Below are 18,028 nucleotides of genomic sequence, written 5' to 3' on the forward strand. Positions count from 1 at the left end.
CATCCAGACGGTGATGGCTCAGGATGACAAATGACTCCAGCAGATTTTTATAAGGGGTGATTATGTAGTTCAGGTGCTTGCAATGGCTGATAAAATGTTTAAAGCCCTTGCCAAAAAAATGATGTCAAGGATCAGCCTGTCCCTGGAGAGGGATCCCTGGAGGTCATTTGGTGTTAAGTAACAGGGTTTTCATTCCCTTCTCTGTGATGCCTGTTTTGTGTATTTTAACTGTGTGTGTTTTGGGGGGGGGTGGTGGGGGAAATGTTGCTTTTAGCTGTTCCCCAGGGTTCATCTCCTGGGGCACTTCTCTCTGTTTCAGAAAAGGACACCAAGTGCCTGGGAATTGTTATAATGTGTCACTCTGTTTAGGTGGTCAGTGCTGGACACTTGAATGGAGTTGCAGTTGTGCCTGTGCTGTTGGCTCCTGCCTATTTCTTGGGCATAGAAAAGTGGCATGGTCAACCCTGGGCAATTCTTATTGATGGTTGGTCGTTTGTTCTCTCTCTCTCTCTCTCTCTCTCTCTCTCTTTTTTTTTTTTTTTTTTTTTTTTTTTTTAACTCTTTCAAGTGCTGGAGAAGATACTAAGAGGCATGGAATGGCTTTGCATCGTATGGACATAGAAACCAAAAAGCCTGCAGTGCCTCACTGCGGAGAAACATTGTGGGAGGCAGGAAAGGACAAAGAGCTCTTGTCTTAGAATGTTAGATATAGGAATATAATCTATTGATAAAGGAATTTAGCTTTTTATTTTCCTACTTTTAATTGTTTTGGAATTGTTTAGTTTTGCTTGTATAGCCCTGAAAACAAGACCTGAGGTAGCAGAAAAAAGCAGGAACCCTGCTGCCATACCAGCCTTAAAAATATCCTAGTAATGTCGGATGAAAAATGTACTCATTATCCACTAATGAAATAATTGCTTTGTTAAGAATCTGCAAAAATCAGATTTTGGCTTGATTTTCTGATCCGCAGTCATTCACAGTAGTATGTACGATGTGAAGAGTGATGACTCTTGACTGCATCTTGAGATTGACATGTTTGAGCTAATCGCCTGGTATCTGATCATGAAAGTTAATTTGCCAGCTACTGCTGTCTCTCTCCCATGTGTCTAATTGGGAATGGGGACAGTGGGAGGCAGGTTGGGGAGGAGGCATGATTTGACCCAAGGCAGGGCAAGTAGCTGGCCTTCCTCAGGCTTGCCAGGAGAAGTGCTTTTAATTTGTTGGAGGTCTGTGAAAGGTGTGCTGGTGTCCCACGCTGGCTGCCCATCAAGGAGGCTGATGCACTGGCCAGGACTTGCAGGGCTGCTCCTATGCGCTGGTCTGCATGCGGTCCCGTGGCTGCATATTTCTGTATGGGAAATACTTCAGCTGCGTGTAATTGGCACCTTGGCTGCCAGCTCCTGTCAAGACTATTGTGATCATTTTTATTAATGTGTGAATCTTTTTTGCTTTAAGTGTCGAGTTTCCAAAAGCAGCTTTGTGGGCAGTGAGGAAGAACTGGCCGCTTGCTTCTGCTGCTGTTATGGGTGAAACCTGTGAGATGCCTATAGGGGAACCAGCCCCTGCAGACAGATGATCAAAATCCATGGTGAAATGCCAGCTGGGTGTCCCGTCTTCTGTGTTAGGGCCTGTTACAGTCAGTGTATGGATACAGATCTCACATGACGACACATGATTATTGGTATTCCCCTCAGTGCTTATCTCTGTTTTTCTTTTTTTTCTTTCTTTTTTTCTTTTTCTTTTTTTTTTGTTTTTGTTTTGCAAAGGGGTGCAAATGCTGAATTGCGGCTGTGACAGAAAGTACTGCTTGTAGACAACTATTTTACATTTTCCTTCTACTGTCTGGCTTTTTAACTACTTAGTGCATTTCTGTTTTCCATTTGTTTACACCTTGCTCCTGACAAGCTTTTCCCTCTCTAATACAAGATTTCAAAGCAATTTTTCCTTTGTGAATATATAGATTTGCAGCTTCTTGAACACTGCACAGTCAAAAATCAGTCAGCCCTCTTTAAACCCTACAATTAGCTGGTGAAAGAAAGGGGGAGAAGAATGGTTCTGACATATTTTGTTATTTTTTTTTTGCTTAGAGGAAAAATGCTCGTTTTTGTTTTATTAATGATGTGCTTATGAAATTGAGCATTTGATGGTATGCACTCGGAGCAGGCGGAATGCAAGCTTCCCCACGTAGCGCTGGCAGTGGGTTTCCTTTCTGATCTGTAACACACTAGCTTATTCCAGATGTAGACTTGTTCTGAACAGAGGCTGTCTAATGTATAATGGTTTAACGGTGGAGAAGGATGGCCTGCAGGGACTGACTTCAAACTACCAACTGTATTCTCTATTCTCACTTGTGGTCTGTTACATAAGATGACCCATTTTTTTGCTTGTGACTAATCCAAGTAGAATATTTGTACTGTCTTAAAACCATTTTAATTATTTGTAGCTTAGGCACTTTGAAGTTTATCATCTGCAAGTGGAAAAAATCTGATCCAAAATGCTGCCTGCTTAAAAGAGCCAAGTTAGGAAAAAAGTTGAGTCACGTAAGAATGATGTAACTAGAGGGGGGAATTAGCATTCCAACTGCAGCCGTATTAACTTGGCCATTTATGTTTACTCTTGCTGTAGGAGTGCTGAAGGAAGTAAAAAATGTGGGTCTGGGAAGGACTCAGAGAAATCATCTGCTCTCATCTTCTTCTCTGAGATCACCTTAGACGGATGGTTGTCCATCATGTCCATGAAATCTTCCATCGGAGGAATCTGCAGTCCCCTGGTGTAGGCAGGTCCGGTGCTGCTCTTGGTGATAAACAAAGTCCAATGTGACAGATTTGAGCAGAGTTAGAATTTGCTTTGGGCTGGTGGGAGTGACCAAGTAGGGAACAAATCTCTAACAGAAATTTTGGATACTCATTCCTTTGGTATCTCAGAGCAAGCATGGATGTATTTCTGAGGGTGCCTCTTGGCTGCGTCTCGGGTGAAATGCTTGAAACTTAATGGCTTGCAAGGCACAGATAGTCAGCCTGGGTCATCTAATGAGCCCTTCGGCATTCGCGCTCTCTTCGTTGTTGGGTTTCCTTGACTTCAGCTAAGGGCAGATGTGGGCTGGTCTCCCTGCTCTTTAGAAAGGCCAGAGCAGTGTCCTTCTTAAGGGGGCATCTGACCAGACCTGGGATGCAGCAGCTGCTTCGCCTCTCAGTCCTCGCTGAGGATATCTGGAGTTTGAAATACCCGGCTGGACAGTCGTTGGCGTATCTCTTTGCCATAGGCATGAAATGCTTTTCCAGAGAGAGCTATTGGGGCGTGTGTGCAGATTTATTGTGTTGTTTATAAATGAAGTTACGAGAATTACTCTGAGTGGATGGAAAAATCCAGAAGTTAATAGAAATGTGAAACTGGCAGCAGCCAAGCAGCAACCAGAATTGTGCAGCCGATCAGAGGAGACTGTCCAGTAGTTAAACTCATCTTGCTCTGAGCAGGGATTAGACAGGCTCCAGGGACAGTGACATCAGACCTGCAAACTGCCAATTCTAACTACATTTGAAGTTTCTCTTGTGTATTGTAAGTCTCCAGAGCTGTGTGAATACACCAGAATCCTAGCTTTCGTTTGAAGACTAAGTGAGCTTGTAGTCCCTTTGTTTATAAAGGAAAGCTTGAAAATATGATCCTTAAAAAAAATTAAAGATATAAAATGAATCATTCTGCCTTATTTATTTATTTGTTTAAGTTCTGTGTTGCTAAACCTAGGAATCTCCAGTAACTCAAGGAAATTGGTTTTCAATAAAATTTAAATGCATTTAAAAATCCCTGGATTCAGCCTAGAGCTTCACTGTTAAGGCTTTACTGTGATGGAGTCGCAGAGGATACGTGTTCAAAGCAGCGGGGTTTCCCGGTTGGCTGTGAAATTTCCCGTGCTGCTCTGTGCAAAAGAGAGAGCTACCGCATGCGGAGGGGAGGGGATTCTGCCGAGCACCCCCTTTCTCCAAGAGACCTCAAACAGAGGCTCTGGATCTACTTTTTAAAATGTTCAGCTCTTAAAAACTTGGAATGAGGCCCCTCAAAGGTATGCATGTATATTTTGGGGTGGGAGTTTGCTTTGTAACAGCACCAGTGTGCTTAAATAAGTAGCTATCAAGCTTTTATCAAGAAGAGTGAAAGAACAGGGAGGTGATCTGATTTCCAGTCAATGCTGAGTTGCTTATTCCAGTGAAATGCCTGTAGATGATCAGTGGGAACTCGAGGGACAGCCTTTTCTTTTCTTTTCTTTTTTTCTTTTTTTTTTGTAAACAGTATATGAGCATGTCATTTAAAACTCGTGAAAGAAATGCATATTTGGGCACATGCTGGCTTGTTTTGCTGTTTTTAGTGTGACTGGATTTTGCCACCCATATTCAGACTAAGTAATTCCTCGCTTTGCAAGTGCTTTTGATTTCAATGGGACTTCAAAGGGAATAAGACGATTCTTGTATTAAGAGCAGCGGAGTCTTATAATTTGCTGCTACTGAGTGTTTTGCTAGGTAAATGAATATTTGAGTGTGGATCAGTTAAGAGTAGCTTTTTTTTTAATGCCTGATAGGTTGAGGAGTGCAAGTAGGCACTGCATGTTGTAGACCTTTGCATAACTAAAATTCCACAGAGCTTTTGCACATCGTTAAACACAATTTGATGACTGGATTGTTAAATTTTATTGAAGGGTGTGCTTTTAACTGAATTTGGCAGCTGGACACTCGGAAGTGCATCTTGTGAGGAGACTAGATTGTCGTCATTTTAGCCTAGTCTTGGTTTAGGGGAGGCAGAGAGATTATATTTCTCAGTTATACTATTTTTATTATGGGTACAAGGCACTTTAAAGCAATTAATCTCTCTAGAGCGTTCTTGTGCTGTAGCTAAGGTCTGTTTTATGTGTAGATAAATATAGTTGACTCTTGCCCCTGTGTTTAACAAGATGCTTCATGTATCAGTCTAATTTATCTCAAGGTATTCTCTGTCCTGACATGCCCTGTTATTCAACAGGAGACTTGAGTTTTTATCAATGTATTTAGGATCCCATTAAACCTGTTGGGATATTGCTCATGTTCTTGGCTTTCAAGTTAACAAATTACCCACAAGTGTGTACGCTTTCAGGATCAAACTTTTGGATTACTTTTAAGACACTGGGTTTGTTTTTCCTGTTTATCATACCTCTAGTCTTGGGGCTGTGTAATGTCAATCTATTATTTATCACTTTGTTCTTAGATACTGATGTAGATACCGTCATCTTTGTTCCTGTATCTGAAAACCTTATCAGGCATTGCATTTAAACATCTCAGCATAGGGCCCCAGTGGTCTTTTTTATTTATTTTTTTTAAGGGCAATTTGCAGTTAATAAAGAAAGACTGCTGAAAAAAAGTTGGCTTATAGTCTGCAAGTTGCCAGAGACCTTAGGTTCACTGATATACTTAGCAGTTCCATTTCTCAGAAACAAGCAGTGATTTTTACATGCTCTTCACAGGTTGCATGAAATTTTAATCATTGCCACTCCTTGAGCATTTGTGTACTGCAAGAACATCACTTGTGTGTAGAACAGAACCTGTCAGGAATAGATGCCCAGAGAGATAAGCCAGTGCTGAGTGACTTCAGCAAACGGCCTGAAAAATATACCCTAATTGTGTATTTTCCTGTGTCTTCCAAGCTTGAAAACTTCATAGAATTTCTCATAATTCTGCTACCCTGATTCTTCCCTTCTCCTTGAGAGACTCCTAGCAATTGCCTAATGTAGCTTGCTTGCTTGCTTGTTTTTCCATTTTTGTTCTGCTAATATCTGCCACTCTTGTATTCCTTTGGGTCCAATCCTTCCAGTAGGACTCCTCAAAGCTAGTTTTTGTTCTGCATTTTGTATTGCTCCAAAGTTTGTAAAGCACTTTTGGGGAGAATATTTATAATCTATTTAAATAAATAAAATAAAGGTGTCATTATTACCTTGCCTCTATTGAAAAGTTATTCTGTGTGTAAGTTTTATTATTTCTGGTTGGTACAACAGGTGTCAAATAGGGGAATATTTGATGGGCAGCTGAAATTTTCTTTCCTATGTCTCAAGTACTGCAAACCTCTCCGGAGAGGTCAACACTGCAGTATGAGGCAAGATGAGTACCTGCTGCAATAGCAGCTGTGTTACAGTGGTGTTCGAGGTCCCTCTCGAATGGCCTTTTGCTCTCCTGCAACCTGTTTGCACAGCTACTACAGATCTTTGACTTTCCTCTCAAGACAGTTTTGGCAAAGGGGCTCGAAGCTGCTAATTGCTGCTGGAAGGATCAGGGTATAGCGAGCAGCGGTTCTGCATAGCTCGGAAAGAAGCTGCAAACAGCCCTGCAAGGAAACCTCCACATGCTGAACTAACCTGTGCTGCCTCCTCCTTTCTGCCTCCTTCGCTTGGACCACAGATAACAAAGGCAACTTGCTCAGCACAGCTGTATAGCTTGAGCTATACAGATGTTTGGTGATGGGCAGGAAGGCTGTCAGCCTGCAAATAGCTCCCTTCTGTAGCCTCGCAGCCCTCGCCTACACCCCTGTGCCTGTGTCCTAAACCAGTAGGCATTTTCAGGACGCTCTTTTACTGTCTAAATGCAAATTCAAGGACTCTCTGCACGTTTTCTCCCAGCGAGAAGGTTGCCGTATATGGAAGATGCATATACTGAAAGGGACAGATGGACTGGGAATCCAGATAACAGGAGGCAGAGGGTCGAAGCGGTCCCCTCACAGCATCATCATCACCCACGTGGAGGAAGGAGGCCCTGCACACAGGTGAGGTGACACTGGTTCCTCTGCGAAGCTGAAGTGCATGTGATTGACCATCCATTGCCATCACTATTAGCTGAACTCAAAAGACAAGCTGGGCAATTTACCCCACTGCTGTTGAAAATGTTGTCCTTGTTACAGAAAGAAAATATGGGATTTTTAGCTTAAAAGCTTGTTTTTGTGGTTGATCAGAGTGCCCTTCCAGCGTGTTTAATCTAACGTATAGTGTAGTCAAGCAGTTACTTTCATGACGAGTGTATACTCATTTCTCTGAAGGGTAGTACAATAGGCCCCAGATCAACTATGACTGCTTTTTCTTGGCTCCCAACCACTTGGTAACAGAGCCTGGAAAGTAACCCAAGTGACCCTTGGGAAAGGGTGAGGACATAGTCCCTGCATGCTGGCAGTGTGTCCTGGACATTCACCGTGGACTCTTGGCCCAGGGAAGCGAGATCTCAGTGTGGCTGAGAGCACAGCAGAGCTGTCCTTCTGGAAGGGGGTGAGCCTTGGTCATCTCCAGCAGGGCCTGGGGAGGGTGCAAGGGGAACTTGGTCCCAGAGGGAAGGGGGAATGGCTTTGTTTATAGTACGTTCCTAAACGATTTGCTGTGGAGCCCCTTCTGAGCACCTTTCTTTGTTCCTTCGACTTCCCACCCTTAGGGCAAATAACATGGCCAAAAATCAATTTGAGTTCAGCTTTAACCAAGTCACGTCTTTTGCATGTCTCTGCACACCAACATATACTGTCTAAGTACAGCATCAGCAGAAGATCCTCTTCTGTAGCTCAGTGTTCCTACTTGGTTTCCATAGGGACGGCAGATTGACATCAGGCGATGAGCTCCTCATGATCAACGGGCAGTCGTTGGTTGGGCTTTCCCACCAGGAAGCTGTGGCCCTTCTTCGCTCTGCAGCTGGTCTGGTGCAGCTGGTGGTAGCTAGCAAGGTATGTTCAGTAAATCCTTTGTGCTCGTCCTTGGTGATCCCCTGAATGGCTGTTTAAAAGTGTTTGTGTGTGTGCTGTATATAACAGGCAGATTTTTAATAGCTGTGATACAAGGCTATGTGTGCACATTTGCTTCTCTAAGTTTAACATACAGCTATTGAAAAACGTATCGGTAGCTGCGTTAGATTAGTGGCAAATCAGCAACATATAGGCCAACTTAGTAATTTGCTTATATTGTCGCAGTAGTTCTGTGTGCAAATGAGACTGTATTTATTCATGCAGAGATTACTTAAGTTCTGGCCAAAAACATTTTCTTAAAATATACATAGCCTGCTAAATAAAGCAAGCTCTTCTCAGCCTCTTCAGATTATGCCTGTGTAGCCTCTGCAACTCTTATCTCATGTCATATCTCTGTGCTTGAGGTCTCTTGATGATGATCTTTTACTTTGAATTCCTTAATTTGTCCTCCTTAATAGGTTGGAGTGAAGTTATTGCAGATAAAGTAGCATGAAATTTCAGGGAAATGAGAGTGGAACTCATTTATCAGTAGGGCTCTTTAGTTTGCTTTCATCACAGGAGAGATTAGGGGGGTTTTGCACAATACTTTTCCTTTGAGAAATGTCCGCCCACCCAAGTTCGCTCTCTTCCCTCAGACCACAGCTTGCTCGTCCTCCATTTGACTTGATGCAAGTGTTTGTTGGTCTGCCAAGCCACGACATGGAAGTGACTGAGGTTCCTGGTGTCTCAAGGATGGACCTGTGGGGGCAGGGACAGGTGTGAAATTGGGGTGGTGGCAGGAACCTTTTGGGCAGGATTCTGTGTATTTACTTACTTTTTGTAAGCTTCACCTTTAGGTTGCTCTAGCCTGAGTGGGGTTTAATGTGGGTTTAATTTCGGGATGCTCCTACAGCTTCCTGGAGTGCTTTATGCTCCTGCTTGTCTAGAATAGACTTTGCCTGGTGATATTCAATGCCTCATGATTCAACGCAAAGAGCTTGTGTCTTCTCTAATGTTTCATTAGAGAGAGGAGTTTCATTCAAGACCTTCTGTAGGCTCGCAATGTGGTGTTAGCCCCACCAGTGTTTATTCTCAAAACAAGACACTGAACTGAAGTAGGTACATTTTGTACTTTGTTTAGACAATTGGGCCTCTTCCAGAAAGCAAGAGTGTAGCTAGCATAAATTACTTCCTAAAATTATTTCTTTGTTCATGTAATAACTACATCGAAATAATCATGAATAAGCTTACAGCATAAAGCTCTTTACAGATCTGATCAAACTTTGAATCTTTTGGCCCTTACTCTGTGTACTTGGACAATTTTCATGTCACTAGGAGGGGAACTTGGTAACCCAAGCAACTGAGGATCTAATCTTTGCCTTGTGTCAAGCAATTTGAGGAAAGATGTAAATAGGTGAAGTGTTCTCCAGCAGATCTTTTTGGATATTATTTGTTAGTATGGGAAAGCAGCCTTGCAGTTTGGCCTGGTGAGCACTCTGAACACAGGATCTGTTCTGAAAGCAATAAAATGAGACTCTGTCTCACCGCTGCCTTTAGTTTATGCACATGTTTACCTACCGGAAAACATACCAAAGAATGGAGAGAGGTCCTTAAGGATTCGGGACAAAGTAGATACAGGATTGGTGGGTCGGTTTTCGTTTTATTCTGCTAAGTAGTGTTAACAGCTTACTATTCTTATGCTGTAGATAGAATGCAAGTGAAAGAGAATATCTACAAGGAGAGTGCAGGAACGCAGAGTGTGATTTGAGAACATGATGAAATGAGTAATGAGTTCTCTAAACTCTGAGTCTTCTTGCAATGACATCTTAATAAATTCAGGGTATGGAGGAGCAGGCTGTTGGAGAAGCATTTATTTTAAATTCTCTCTTATAAAATCTAAACGTTTTAGAAATTTATTGGCCTATGCTTACTATACATGCACTTTAAAATCAGAACTGATTTTTATAACTGCAACATTATGAGCAAATGGAAATATGTAACTGGGGAAGATTATCAGTGAGCTCTCACCAGGCAAGGGAAACGGAGCACTTTTGCCTGGACTTTAGTGGTTCTCTGCATGTCATATAACCTGTTTTGTTGTGTCTCTGGTAGGAATCTGCTGAAGGGGATTTTCTGAAGTACCCATCTACCAGTTTGCCAGACTTGCTTAGCACTTGCTCAGTCCAAGACACTATCTCTTGCACTGATAATAAAGAAAATGAAGAGCCAGAAGAAGATGCGAAGGGAGTGAATGTGGTTCCTGAAACTTTGGTTGCTGTAAGTGTGGTTTTGGTGATGTTTTTACTCTGTCCCTTGACATCGGTTTGTATCTGTCGTGTTCTCCTCCAGCCGGACACAGAATGGGTCTTCGGGCCAGGGCGATCTGACCCAGCCCTGCTTTGCATTGACAAGCTTAACTGGTGATGTGATCAACTGCAGCTTCTGCCATCTCTCTGTTACTGCGCCGTGGCAAAGCAGCATCACGGGGAGTAAGAGCTCCCGTGTCCTCCAAGTTATGTGGCGATGTGGGATTTCTTTCTTTTCTTTTTTTTTTTCCCCCTCTCTGTTGCTGGATTGTTTTCCACCCACTTCCAAATGCTTTTGTTGGAACTGATAAGTCTCTTGCATGGTTTGCATAGTAACACACTCTTTTTTCTCTTCCTTTTGTAACTAAACTTTAACAGTTTATGATCCAATACTTCAAGTTGTTATTTGCTCTGTTGAAGCCAAGAGACTTTGGGGGAAGAACGAGTTTCTGGCTGTGAACTGTAACTGAAGCTCTACTGAATAAATGCTGCCAATTGATAATCTCACTTGTATTCCCTTCAGGGCTGTATTCAGCAGAGATTAAGTGGATTATTGTTATTTATTTCTAATGTAGCAGTTCTCAGAAGCTTCATCTGTGTCCTGGACCTCTGTTGTATTGTGCAGACACAGAATAAAATGATGATCTCTACCCTAAAGAGTTTACAGCCGAGAGAAAGCGAGTGGATTCAAGTGAAGGTTTTGTCATTTTCTTTTTTCGTCTTTCTCCCTCTTTTCTGAGGCAATTATAATAAATCTCTTAAACTTTTGGAAGGACTTATAACATGATGTATTATTTAGTGATTTGTTTTTATTTTATATTCTGATACTTTCCATCTTTCATGCAACAGATCTCTCCCCAAGATGAATACCTAGCTGATGCTGGTATTCACTTTATACCTGTGTACTGTCTCCAGTTTATGTGCTTATAACAGTTCCTGCTCTCAAACAAGTCTTTTGTGCAACAAGTTTTGTTTTCTTGTAGCTTTGTTTCTGCACAGTCTTTTATTTTATGTGCCAGGCTGACTATTTGTGGGAGGGAGGGAGAAATGAATAAATTAGAGATGCTTAGTGTTGATGATAATTCTAGTATTTGTGTGCTAACTTGAGTGGACATCTGAGCATTCTTTTGGCTTAAAAAGTATTTTGCAATTCTTCTTGATGTTATGCTTCAAATTCTGGTAATTATTTGCAAGGCTGTGGCTCAGCAAACCTTGAACATTAAAATCAATTTTTGCAATGCTTAGTTATATAGGGCTTTAGGATGCAGCTATCTAACATTCTAGTGAAATTTTCAGCATACATTAACAATTATTTGTCGCTCCATATGCCCCTGAATTTCCAGCAAGGGTTTTGTGGTTTTCACTGATGGCTTTTTTGATGTTATCGGATATTTCCTTTCCAGATTAATAACACTAGGGGAAACTCAAGGTAGCATGCACGTCACTGAAGACCCTACCAAACAAGCCCACCGAGGGTCCTACAGCAGAGTTTGTAGCCTGCCCTGAATCTGTACCAGTGCCACTGTTGCTGTTAGTGGTGCTATCCTGATTTTAAAGCTAGCTTGATCATGTCTACCTGTGTGGCATTCTTGCTTCTGATGGTATTACCTCTATGCTTATATAATGCATTACATGGGGGTTAGGAGGAAAATCCTAGAAATCCGTGTACAACAAACACATTAGAAGAATGGCATTCCATTCTTCTAATTTCTCCTCTCTATTTCTATTAAACTTAATTGATTTTATATACTTATTTGGGGGGGGTGTGGAATTCAGAGGGATGTAGCCCTACTAAGTTATTTGTGTCTCTTGGGGCCAAATCGTCTTCCTTTTTTACTTGAGATGAAATGAAATCTGTCCTCTTCTAATCCAAAATGTGGGATGCCTTTGCATTCATTCCCCTTGTGTGGTTGCCATCAGGAGTACAGGACATGACTATCTGCAGCGCGAGGTTGGCGGTCGGTACAGCGGGAGACTCGCTGTGGGCTCACCACGTCGGCAGGGCTAGTGCAGCCTGCTAGGGAGAGCTGAGCCGGGCACGCGCGTAGGAGGGTCGGTGTATTGAAGAGATACTTCATGCATTGCTTTACTTGGTCTAGCAAGACAAAGAGGAAGTTTTTTTCATAGTAAGGCTTTTTGAAGCCAATTTGAAGGTCAGCTTAGACATGAAGCATCGCCTTTTTTTTTTCAAGTAACTATGTATATCTAATGTATATAATCATATATATTCTGGCAAAATTGTTTTGGAAATTGCTGTTCTCTGCTCCTCCAACTCCCTTGAGGATGTTTATATGGTTTCTTTCTCTCATATATATACTCCATATATGTACTGTAGATAAGAGGTGACAGTGTGAGTGATGGTTGAAGCAGAAGCTAAGCTTTTCTGTTCTTTTACCCTGGAAAATATAATGGAATTATACTTTCAGGGGGTAGGTACTCAAGGTCTGGACCAGTGTAACTGAGATCGTGAGCTCAGTTTCAGCATCAAAACCCTTCACTTGGGAAGTGATTCCCAGCTCGACTCTGGTCAGGAGTTATCTTACGCATGGTTTCTCACCTCTGACAAGAGGTTAATGAGTTTTCTTTCTTATTTTGCAGTATTTTAGAGCCTGAAAGGGATGGTGTCAGTGGTGTCACGTCCTGGGTGGTTAGGTAACAAAAAGTAATTCAATATGATTTATCTTCAGCTGCGGGTCCGCTGTCCCTTTTTGTAGTCCTAGAGTCTGCCTCTGCCGTTCCCCCCTGACCGCTTGTTGCTGCTGTGCGAAAGGCCAAGTGAACATGGAAAACTTTAAAACTAACTGTGTGCAACCAACCGTTGTGCAGTGCAGCTTGCTGGGCTCAGGGGCAGCTCTGTCTCACTTCTGTAGGCTGTAGTTACTGTGGGAGGCTGGGGGCAATAACAGGCAGGTGTTTGCTGACCAGCGTTAGGTAATTCTAATTCTGGAGTCTAGGCGTAGAAGATGCTACCAGATTTGCAGCATCGAAGATTTTGAAAGCTCTTAGCATTGTCCAAGGTCTTATTTCAGTAACTTTGTTATGAATATAGTACAGTGCTGAGCAGAACCATAAATTATAGTCCTGCTATTAGTGAGTTAGTGCTTCATCTTTTACATGCTGAAGTAGGCACGGTGCTTCGGGGCGGAGGGGTCCGTATCCCTTCCTGAACTCTGCAGAACGCCCTGGGAGAGGGAACCCCCGGCAGCTTGCAGGCGCGCAGTGAGGGCTCTCATGAAGTCACGTATGGAGCCAAAGGGATGTGGCATCAGAAATAATCATATACAACTAAGACGTGTACCGAAGTCGTTGTCCTCGTAGATATTCAGAACTCAACTGGAGCAGACCCTGGGCAACCTGATCTAAATTATGTCCCCTGTGAGAGGACACATTGAAAAAAAAAAAAATTCTCTTTTAGCCTGCTGGCTCTTTAGAGTTTTCCCTGTGACTAAGTTCTTTAAAACCTTAAGTTTTGCCCCAGTGTTTCCCACTTGGCAGTGTTCTGAGCTATTCAGCTTCTTCAGGAGACAGTAGAAGAGTTGTTAGTGTTACTTGAAAACTGTAATTTAAGACAAATATCACTTGTAAAGCTTGCTTAAAAGTCCATTTGTTGTGTCACATTAATAAAAGTTTCATAAGCATAATTTAACTGGAGCTCTGTTTCTAGAGTCTTGTTATGTAAAATCATGTTTAACGTGAAACATCCCTTCAAGTTCTAACTTTAATAAAACTCATACTGCTGGGCAGGAAAGGATTACACTAATATCCTTAAAGTGCATTTCTTTTGGAGCTAGTTTGACCAAAATGTTTCTTAACTTCGGATATGAAATACTGGGCCGCAGAGTTTGTTTTAAATTGTCCTGAATTACTTTGGGATTTTAAACTCTCACCCCAAATCCATATTTTGCCTTGTGCAATTGACATTGATATTTTAAAATGTCATTATTTGTGTCCAAGTGAAATAGGACGATAGGGTACTATTTGCCTTGGACTATTTATTTTTAATTCTAGCATTTCTGCTGCTTCAAATTGAACCTGTTTGTCACTATTGCTGGATGGCAGAGCAACCTGGGAAATGAACTCGACAGAAAATGGATCTGCCAAGAATTTGCAAAGTGTCTGATGACTTTGGAGCATTTTAGGTGCCCGTGTAGAGGTGTGCACCATTCCTAGCTGCTTCTGAAAGATTTTTGCTGTTGTTTCTGGTGCTATTGTTCAATAGAGGACAATCAGATATTTTCTTTGTTAAATATTCAGCTGTAATGAACAGGTTCATGTGAATGGATGGATGAGAAAATCGAAAAAGTTAACACAAAAGGACAGTCTCTGCCTGGGGAGGCTTGAGTGCGCAGCTCCAGAGGGAGAGCAACGCTGGAGATGCTTGCTGCTGGTGTTTGGGGGAGGAAAGAGACTATTCTTCTGACAGTCCCCTTCTCTCTTTCCCACCCCCTCTGCTCCAGGGCTCTAAAACCCTTTTGCTAGTATTGAATCATTTTGTGTTGACCTGAAGTGCTCAATGTGTACCTTAATCCAAGTTGTGGGTGCGTTGCATGTGGAGACTGCTGTGACCCACCAAGATCTGATACTCCTACTGTAACAGAAACAGGATGTTGCTGGTTAAAGTTTAAATACCAGGGGTTTTTTTGCATGAGCTAGGTTTCTTTATCTGTGCCAAAACCCACTTATGTTTTTGGCAAGGCTTGCTGCTGAAATTGGATAAATAAACCTGTTTTGTGAATATGCAGAAATGCATTTGTTTCCCTCCACCTCCTCTTTTTTTTCTTTTTCTTTCTTTCTTTTTCTTTTTTTTTTTTTTCTTAATCTGAGCCTTAGGAATGTTTAGTTATTTCCCATTGCGAGCCTTTCTGTCTTACTGGAGAATCCATATGTAATTACCTCTAGCCATGCAAACATAATAAGGAAGAAGGATAACAATGCCATAAGTTTAAAAACACTCTTGGGGTCAAAAGTTCTTCTGGAAACACTGGAAGAGCATTTCAGAGAAAGCATTAGCATTGAAAAGGAGCAGGAAGCATAACTCAACAATTAAATGTGTGCAGAGCGCAGGGAGGGACCCTCATTACTTAGAGGTCTCAAGCATTCGTTCCCATTAAGGTACTGCAACCTCAGAAGAGGATGCTGAAACATGAATCACTTTTCAAATAGAATTGCATGTCTGGAAAAGTGAGAAAGACCTCTTGCTGTCAGTAATCTGCTTTGCATTGAAATATTTCACTTGGAAAGAAGACGATGAGCACGGTGTGAGGCTAGGATGTGGCCTGCCCTCATCTTGGGCTAGGTCTTTAGTCTTCGCGGCGAGGGCTGGAAGTGTTTGCAGTTTCTGGCTTATTCTGACTGATCATCTCCTTTGGCACTGATTTCCCCCCTTTGCAAGGACAGGCGAGAACAGGGTCCAGCCTCAGCTTAGCATATCTGGGAGCTGCTGGACATCTATAATTACTGCATTTGTTCAAGTCTGACAGTCTTTCTGAGATAAAGTCTCATCGAGCGTATCTGTGGGTCTGTGCTTCTGCAATGCCCTTCAGTCATGCTCTGGCTGAACAGATGCACTAGGTCCTACAGTGAATCGAGAAGACCAGTGAAATTAGAGTAAATATAGTGAGGAATTTGGGCAAAAGAAAATGACAAAATTTTTAGGACCAAATCTTGCTTGCCTAATGTGACTGATCCTCTTGTGTGTGAGTAACCCTGTTGTCTCCAGGTGCCATGTCACATGAAAAGAATCTGTTGCAATTCTTCTGTATTGCTGTGGGCTTGCCCTAGAATTGCGAAGGGCAGATGGTGGTGTTGGGGTGCCAGCAAGGAGCTGGGGAGAGTATGGGAGTTTGTGTGCATTGTATGATTTTGGTGAGGGGAAGAAGTGATGGAAAGCTGCTAGGGTATGACGTCCTTCAAGTACTGTTTTCCACAGGTTCTAAAATTTATCTGTCCTAAAGAGTTTTTAATGGAGATAGGTTCTTGAGGTCAGGAGAGAGTTTCCTAGCAGCAGTCGCACACTCGCCTGTTCCTGACTTCCAGCCATCCTGGGCCACTTTCTCCTGCCTCTCTGTTAAGGACAAGCCCAGGGGAAATTGTTTCATCCAGAGACTGATTATCAACAGGGTTCCTTGTAGATATGATGCAGGCTACAAGCTATGAAATGTCCCCTGTTGCTTTGGCTAGCGGAAGATAACCTTTGTGATTTGACCATAAATATCAGCGTAGACAATGCCCAGAGTTACAATTCTTGCTCTTCCATGTAATGTGTTTGAAAGCCAAGTCAGCACAGTGATAGAAACACAGTTTATATACAGTACAGGTTCTGTATGTTTTGTTTTTCTGAATGAGGGTTTTTCCTATAAAGCAAAAGATGCACAGTACAGCCCATCTCTCCTTTGGCTGTTTGGATAACTGCCCAGCTTTGAAGGAGATGAACTGCCTTTAACAAACTAAAAATAACCCCCTCGTGGCACTGGAACAAGACAGATGCTGTCACAGCCATCCAGTTCACGTACATTAGCAGAAAGATGGTAAAGGCTCTAGGATTTGAGAGTTAGCGTGAATGTCGTATCATCACATCTGCAGTTTGTTTATCTGCAAATTCTTGAACGTGTACGCAGTCCAGTCTTGGTTGGGTTCAGCTCAAATGTACTCTGGGTTTACTGTGCTTGAATAAATACAGCCTATGTAATACATAGGTTTCAGGTATGAAAGGACTTAATGCTTATGGATTCCATATTCTCTCATGTACTTAGGATGATATAAACTGGTTTTAGAACTGAAATCCAAAGCTTTCTACCAGCTGTGTCATGGGAATGTTCTCTGCAGCTGTGGGTTGACTTCAGTATTAGGGAGGTCTTGCTCTGTTCTCAAGAGAGCTGTTTATTTTGAGGATTGTCTATTGCTGCCTTTGTCCCTCACCCCAAGTAAAAAGGTTGTAATTAAAAAGATCTGAAGCAGCTTATGGTTTGTCATAATGTATGGGCTCCAGGTTTGTGCTAAACCATGAGCATTTATTAAAGAAAGCAGCTGAGGAGTCAGACCAGCTTTCACACAACTTGAGTTCCATGTTTGTCTCCTCTGTTTACCACGGCCAATCTTCTGACAACTCTGCAGCACATGGAGACATCTCGTGGCCTATGAATATACTGCATGCAAACATGTTTTGATTTTGGGGGTGATAAAGCATAAAAAAATAAAGCGGCAGTGATGTCTTTGTGAACCATTTCAGAAATGCCCGCGCTTGATTTTCTTCAGCTCAGAAGATGTTTGTAGTAAAAATCACGATATATTGCAGAAGAGTAGTAATCTGGCCCCCAAAGCACTGGGAACTGATGGGTGGGAGCATCTTACTGTTTACAAGCACTTGTGGCTATCTGTGATAACCTCTTCTTGGAGAACTTGGTTGCATTAGCCATTTCCTGTGTTTTTTTCTATTTAAAAGGATATTTGCAATGTTTGGGTCTTCAAAACTTTTCTGTTATTCTTAGCAACCATTTGGAAATTTGAAACTTAAACCTTCTTTTACTTGACTACGGCCCTGACCATAAAAATGCCATAGCACCAGGGAGTCTTTGAAACCAGCTCATTTGAAATCTTTGTACATTGAGAACTTGCAGGCTGCCAGCATCCTCTGGGCCATGACCAGAGCATGACCATGCTGCATTGCTGATCCTAAGCTCATTGAAGCATGTTATGGGGCACAGGAAGCTCTCATACAAAATAAAATGAGCACTGTGTAAGATGAGAGCAACTGATCTGTGCTGCAGCATGTTTGCATTCTGTGTGCTGAGCGTGTGCAAGTGGTAGGTGCTACTGCATTGGTGTTGATAAGTGCCAAGTTATATTTCACGTGTAGGTTTATGTGTGACTAGTTAATGGACTTGGTAAACAGCAATTAAAAAAAATCGGAATTCTGTACCTACTGAAGCTGAAAATAATGCTCTTGCTAGCAACTACTGCATGACCCGCAAACTGAGGCTTTTGAATGTGGGCATTTGGTAGAGTGATAGACCAGG

At 42.2% G+C, this 18,028-nt stretch overlaps 1 protein-coding gene across 6 annotated transcripts in view; it reads left to right on the plus strand.

Moving 5' to 3' along the window:
• The window catches only part of PDZD2 (PDZ domain containing 2), a 142,615-nt gene that overhangs the window by 80,177 nt on the left and 44,410 nt on the right, over window positions 1-18,028 (plus strand). For 5 of the 6 annotated variants that reach the window (XM_062599491.1, XM_062599492.1, XM_062599495.1 and 2 more), the window contains 3 exons: window positions 6,632-6,774; window positions 7,578-7,710; window positions 9,820-9,984. The exons of the other annotated variant lie outside the window; for it this stretch is intronic. In XM_062599491.1, the coding sequence (XP_062455475.1) occupies window positions 6,632-6,774; window positions 7,578-7,710; window positions 9,820-9,984 (441 nt within the window). The remainder of the gene's footprint in view (window positions 1-6,631; window positions 6,775-7,577; window positions 7,711-9,819; window positions 9,985-18,028) is intronic. 6 annotated transcript variants of the gene reach the window in all.

The sequence above is a fragment of the Rhea pennata genome, chromosome Z, assembly GCF_028389875.1.
Source record: "Rhea pennata isolate bPtePen1 chromosome Z, bPtePen1.pri, whole genome shotgun sequence".
Taxonomy (NCBI): Eukaryota; Metazoa; Chordata; class Aves; order Rheiformes; family Rheidae; genus Rhea; species Rhea pennata.